General features: G+C 38.3%; 1 protein-coding gene across 2 annotated transcripts; it reads right to left on the minus strand.

Moving 5' to 3' along the window:
- Positions 1-1,983: 1,983 nt before the first annotated feature.
- On the minus strand, positions 1,984-6,297 carry LOC108977240 (tryptophan 2,3-dioxygenase). Of its 2 annotated transcripts, XM_018946843.1 has the most exons (8): positions 6,121-6,297; positions 5,839-5,999; positions 3,332-3,465; positions 2,909-3,268; positions 2,585-2,834; positions 2,427-2,520; positions 2,202-2,343; positions 1,984-2,141 (listed from the first exon to the last, which is right to left on the minus strand). In XM_018946843.1, exons 1-7 carry the CDS (start codon positions 6,144-6,146, stop codon positions 2,235-2,237), a joined length of 1,134 nt encoding a protein of 377 aa, XP_018802388.1. In that variant the 5' UTR covers positions 6,147-6,297; the 3' UTR covers positions 1,984-2,141; positions 2,202-2,234. The 2 variants fall into 2 exon arrangements, with proteins under 2 accessions (XP_018802388.1, XP_018802387.1); XM_018946842.1 differs by having other exon boundaries at positions 1,984-2,343.
- Positions 6,298-6,727: the final 430 nt, after the last annotated feature.

Below are 6,727 nucleotides of genomic sequence, written 5' to 3' on the forward strand. Positions count from 1 at the left end.
ATCAAGTTATTTTTGTTCAACATTATTTGGCATTTCATCATGGAAAGACCTACGCCTGAACAACGTTGACGAATCGTTCAACTTTGTTACGAAAATTCACGTTCTGTAAAGAATGCGTTTTGTGCGCTTCGCTCATTTTATGGTCAACATAATGGGTTTACTGAGCGTACTATTCGTAACCCCATCAACCATCTTGAGATCCAGCATTCATTATTTGATCATATTTGACAGAATAGACCACATCATGTACGGAGTGATGAAAATATAGCAACCGTGGCTGCGAATGTACACGGAGACCATAGATAGTCAATTCGGCGTCGTTCGCAGCAACTCGGGCTGACGTATGAAACGACTTGGCGCATTTTACGTTGAGATCCAAAATTGAAAGCGTACAAAATACAGCTGGTGCCAGAACTGAATACGTTCGACCTCCCTGGGGACATTGGTTCGCTCTACGGGTTCTTGAAAAATTTAAAGAAGATCCGATGTTTTCGAGCCAAATTTTGTTCAGCGATGTGGACAATTTCTGATCCAATGGGTATGTAAAGAAACAAAAGTCCTCCATTCGGGATGCACAGCAACCTGAAGAGATTCAAGTGCTGCCATTTCATCCAGAAAAAACAACGGTGGGTGTTTGGTGCCGGTGCAATTGTCGGTCAATATATATTCAAAAAATAATACCGGTCAGACCGTAATTTAAATAGTGACAAAGGCTGATGTGAAGTGGTCTCATGAACAGTGCAATATTTTTCTCGATTTATGAAAATTTACTTTCTAGACTAAGTTGCGCATTTACTCTTGCAATCTATGATCTGCCAATATGAAATCGTGGACCAGAAACTTTATCTACTCGCTTAAGTTCCTTCTTCATCATCTTCCTTGTACTACTATGAGCAAAAAATAGTAAGACTTCGTTGATAATTTAAAAATTTGTTCTTCAAAATCCATGTTGTTCCCGTCAAAGTAAGCCTCCTTGGAACCAATAAACTAATGCCAATGTTTTTTATGATCCTCGAAACAGTTGGGAAGTCAATTTTTGATTAAACGGTTTCCTTGGAGCGATGGTTTCAGTTTGTTGAATGGCCAGAAGTCACACGTAGCTAAATCAGGCGAATACGGTGGTTGTGACACGATTTGTCGAAAAACTTAAGAAAAATCTAATAGTATTCCTTGTTGACAGTTTGGTCACACCTCGATAATCGAAGAAGATCTGCATTGACCTGGCTTTTCGACTTCGGCTTCGGCTCACAGTTACATCAACATTCGGCTGATTGATCGTCGGTTTCTGAATTGTAAGCATAGATCCAAGACTCATCGCCAATAATAGGTTTGATGACATCTTAGTAGTCTAAAAGCATTGTTTCACAGACAGTAATGCGACGCTGTTTTTCGAAAAAAATTTAGTAAGATCTTTGACTGTGAATCGTCGATTCTCAAGCACCAACTCCTTTATTTTATTGACGTCTTAATTATCAGCCGATGGCCGTTCTGGACGTGGTTCGTCGTCAACACGTTCTCGATCTTCTTTGAATTATTTGTAGCATTCAAAAGCATTTCCTCGCGATAAACAATTATTCAACAATCTGCTCGTTTCAACACCAGAAATTTGATTCCATTCACAAAATTTAATGGAACTTCTTTGTTGAATAATTTCGCTCATTATAAAAGTCTCCGAATTCACTTTCTGTATTTTACATGTTAAACACAAACACGATTACGAGTATTTTAATGTGATATTTAGCGCAGATGTCACTGACAGTCATACCAACCAAGAAAAAACATATTTCGAAAATATTAAAACAATATTAAATTAATTATATTAAAATTATAAAAATCTGCTATTTTTTGCCACACACTTTATTGACATGCCGTTGGAATGATATTATTCGTTTCTCCTTTAATATACCCTTGATAAGGAAAAGGATATACTTCCGTGCGATAATCTATTCAAAGGCTATAAAATGAGTAGCCAATTCATGGAAATATCTCTAAACACACAAATATATTTGTAAATTATTATATTTCAATAAATTTTAATCTAAATGAAGGATTGAGTCAGTGAAAAATATGAGCATGAATTTCCAACTTGTCCAAGACAGGTCTGCATACGCCAGTGGGATATAAAAACCTCATAAGTACAACTAAAGGAATTATGATAACATATTGTTCATATTTTCTTCTAAATGTGTGAAATTTATAACCTAATAAGCAGCAAAAACGAAATTAAATGAATGTCAATTAATTAACTCCTTTCGCATTGAGACATCAAGCGGTGGAATGGCATCGCGTGGAATCAGAAACGTCGACAAATTGAACAAATCCAAGAACACCTTATAACGATCACTGCGAAAAAAAAACGAAAACAAACGAGCATTAATTAAATGCCATTTGCTCAACAAAGTGAAGACAAAGTCAAATTGATTTACCTCAACGTGGAGCGCAAATACTGGTAACCCGAAGAGCCGCCAGTGCCCAGCTGCTGTGAGCCAATCATGCGTTGCACCATAATCACGTGGTTGTCTGTAAACGATACAAGTCACACATATAAAAATTCGTATTCGCATACATATTTCAGTTGTCTTACATCGCCACTTCGTAATTAGCGAATCAATGTCCATCAACAGTGTTAACATCTGATGCGGCTGGCTGAAGCGTGGCTCGTCGCGGTAGAAGGTGATCATAATGGCACCCTGCAGAGCTTTGTAGCTGAAGCGACGATCGCCACGCGACACTAATGCCTCGTGCACGTCACGATCGAAAATGCTGCGATAGACTTCGCGTCGCTTCTCAATGTCCATAAGATGATAGTTGCGTGCCGCTTCGACGGGCTCTTGCTGTAACGATGGTACGAGGCAGGTAGGTAAGTATGTATGTACTATATATGTATATTAAGGCTTGACGAACTCACCATAGCTGTTTGCACTTGTTGGTCTAAGAATTTCTCAGCGCTCGCTTGAAATTTGGCCCAAAAATTGAAACCGTCTGTCTCCAGTCCTGGTGTACGTTCGAGCCATTTTTGTATTAAATCCAACATGGAGGGTTCATTTTCTGATTTTTGTATAGCTTCCATTGCAGAAGATTCATTGCCGAATGCCTCCGAGTATTTTTGATTGTATTTAACACGCTGATCGGATTTGACCCCCAACTTATTTTCAATAAGACGAAATTGTAAACTCTGAAAACCGGAAGCCGGCGCAAGATACGTGCGAAAATCCATAAAATCGAGCGGTGTCATTGTCTCCAATATGGGCACTTGATCGACGAGCAGCTGTGTTTACAAATTGTTAGTAATTATTAAGACAGTTCAGGCAATTATTGTAATATTAATCACCTTGAGTATGAGCACTATGCGATTGAGGCGTTTTAGAATTTCCAACGTTTTAGATTCTTCAAGATCCTCTATGTTCAACATTTCACGTATGGAGTCGAGTTCGAAAATTATCTGCTTGAACCATAGTTCGTATGCTGAAAGTATAAAAATATTATTTGACGAGAAGTTTGAACAAGAATTTTAACGCAGACTTAGAGAGAATGAAGCAAGTTATGGAGAATGAAATAGTAGACAACGGATCATCTTAAATGCCTTTTATAGCTAAGTCATCCATTATACAAGTAAATGGAACTTATGAAAAACTACAGCGGATGAGGAGGTGTTTGTCGTAATCGATCAATGACTAAAACGGTCCTTAAGATAGTTCCTCATCGGTAGGTTAAGCCACAAGTTTCGGAATTAAATATTTCTTCTACGAGGCGACTGTTTTTCCGTGGATCGAGGAAAACGTTCGAACTTCTGAGCTGAGAGAGCGAGATAGTAGCAGCTTTAGACTGTTAACTAGTGGGTTAGAGCTGAGATATTAAGTGGGTGAAACGCAAGTCTTCATACCGCCGTTGTGTCAACAAATGTTTCTTCAATCTGGGTGGTGAAGTGAATTGTTAAAATATCGCCGAATCCTGAAGAATTTATGATTGGGGGAATGGTATCTGTAGCTACTTCCTTTCCAATATGTCTCATTCAAAAGGTATAAAAAGTCGGTATTGCGAAAGAAGGAAACAAAAATAATCAATTACGATGTCAATGGTTGGCCTATAGGGTATGCCTTATAGTGACCCGACCATGAACTATAGGTTCCGACCATAATATTAGTTGCCGAGTTCAGTAATTTCAGCCTAATTGTTGAATATGGTTTTGTCGCAACTATGAGAGAGAAGATCGAATGACCTGCTTAGGCAAGTCCTTTGACAACATTTTGGGATTTTAGAGAGAATATCCAGGAAATCGGTTTGAAGAAGCTATTTTATTTATAGACGACTCCGAATGTTTTATCAGTTCTATGAGAATGTATTTCAAAGCAGAAGAATGCTTAACGGTTGTCAGCGCTTGCAGATGAAAAATGGATATCAAATATATGGGTTGATATTGCTTTGAAACTAGGTTCCAATATGGGTATCAGGTAAAGCCAAAACCTCTATTGTGTAGTGACACCAATTATAATCTTGAGGAACATGTTATTTGTCAGCTACCACGGCGAAAAATCACAAGAAAAAGTAGAAAGTCCTCTAAAGATTTAAATAAATGACAGTTCTTGGATGCCGATCATCCAAAGCAACTGTTTTATCAGAGTTATTTGTATTGACTCAATGTTACTGTTTTACAACTTTGTAAACATGGTCCACCTTAGGAGTACGTTCTCAGGTGGAACATCAATCAACCGTACCAAGAAAGAGCACGCAGGGAAGAAAATAAAGCAGCCGTAGCTGAGAGTGTACACGAAGACCGTGGAGAGCCGATTCGGTGCCGTTCGTAGTAACTCGGATTGACGTATAGAACGACTTGGCGCATTTTAGGTCGAGAAGCGTACAAAATATAGCTTGTGCTCGACGTTTTCAAGCGACATCGTTTCACGGTGTAGGCTCTTGAAAAGTTCCAAGAAGATCCGACGTTTTCGAGACAAATTTTGTTTAGCGATGAATCCCATTTCTGGCTCAATGGGTATGTAATGAAGCAAAATTGCCTCATTTGGGACGAAGAGTAACTTGAGGAGATCCAAGAGCTGTCACTTCATCCAGAAAAAAACAACAGTTTGGTGTGGTTTGTAGGCTAGTGGAATCATCGGTCCATATTTCTTCAAAAATGGTTGAAGTGAGAATGTAACCGTCAAGCGCGAACGTTATCGTGTCGTGACAACCTACTATTTGATGATGAGATAATTTCACGCTTGTGGGCGGTCGATTGGCCATCAATCGCACAACGTTAGAATCTTTCATCTGGGGATATGTAAAGTCTTTAGTTTATGCGTACGAACATCATGCGAGTCATCGGAAATCGGACTCAACGAAAGAGATATTCTTTAAAAAAAAATGCCAAAGAATCCTTTATTTTTATCTAAAGAGCTTTAGTGATCCTTTCTTTTTTAATTAAATTTAGCACAATTTTTTTGGCATCGGTTAATACGTCTTATTACGGCAGTCAAAACATTTAATTGTGAGTTCACGGATCAAAAAACTACTGCGCACATGAGACCTTGATAATTATAGTTTTCTGATATGCTAGTGAACGTGCGAGTTTCACTATCTAGAAATATTTATATGATTTTATGTATATACGTAATTCATATATATTTGTTATGGAACTAAAAGCAATATTATTTTAAGCAACAGCTATTAAAATATACGTATTATACCACGTATGAACTCATAGACTGATAAGAGTTCACTGAAACCTAGCAAATAAATGAAAACATCACTCATCGTACAAACGAATTTTGGAAAACCATATTTTTTTTGCTGCAGTGTAAATTTATATAAGAAGTGATATTTGAGTTCAACGCACGCACTAACCTTGATGGGTAACGATGAAGAGATGCTCGTCATGTACGGGCCGGTTATCCACAACCGAAAGCATACGTTGAGAACTCAAAACCTTGTCCAGCATCAGATATTCGCCATAGATCATGCCTATCTCGGTACCCAAAGGCGTAGCAGTGTCATCATGTAATGAACTAACGGTGTATAAGAGATCAGAATAAAGTAACGCGTGTATTTTTGACATTTGCAAAGATAATCTACACGTGAAACAATAACAACAAAAACGTGTAGTGATAAGACAACACGCCTACGCACCCATTTCCAGCGTACGGACAAGCCATGCTCAATAAGATTTCCTAACGATTTCTAAAATAATTACAATCCACATACACACACACACACAGTTGCTGAAAAACACGCTGTAAATTTCTCAAACTGTAATGCTCCACTTAAAGTCACACCGCGTAATTACCGCAACACCGAAACCGTCGAGCGCTGATAGAAAACTGAATGAGCTGCTGAGTTTTGTATGGAAATTCTTCGGATTCCTCGCTTTAGTCTGTGGCTTGCCGTCAGTGTTGAGCACCAGTTCGCAATCGATCGATTTTACTTCGAGATCAAATATCACTACCATATACTAGATTACTACGCAACAACTAGATTATCTCTTCAAATGTGTGTCTTCTCTACATATTTGTGTATATGCATGTATGCAAGCGGAGAGAGCCGGCGTGGTTGGCTTATCAATGCAGATTCGCTACGTTTTGTTGTCATTTAATATGACATAAGAAGTGTCTTGCAGAAACGGTGTTTTAGGTCTTTGACTTACTTCGACACAATTAAACATAAACCGTAATACAGATTTGTAAAGATAATAGATAATACAGGGTGCCAGTCATAGGTACCAGTCGAACCACTAAGG

The sequence above is a fragment of the Bactrocera latifrons genome, unplaced genomic scaffold (genome assembly GCF_001853355.1).
Source record: "Bactrocera latifrons isolate USDA-ARS-PBARC rearing strain unplaced genomic scaffold, ASM185335v1 scaffold_86, whole genome shotgun sequence".
In the NCBI taxonomy this organism is placed as follows: Eukaryota; Metazoa; Arthropoda; class Insecta; order Diptera; family Tephritidae; genus Bactrocera; species Bactrocera latifrons.

Excerpts from the sequence above, each read along its gene's own strand:
- LOC108977240 (XM_018946843.1), bottom strand. The coding sequence starts at position 6,146 with ATGGCTTGTCCGTACGCTGGAAATGG. Across the intron at positions 2,835-2,908 it reads AACAAGTGCAAACAGCTATG|CAAGAGCCCGTCGAAGCGGC; the intron begins GTGAGTTCGTCA and ends CCATCGTTACAG. Across the intron at positions 2,521-2,584 it reads GCTAATTACGAAGTGGCGAT|ACAACCACGTGATTATGGTG; the intron begins GTAAGACAACTG and ends TATCGTTTACAG.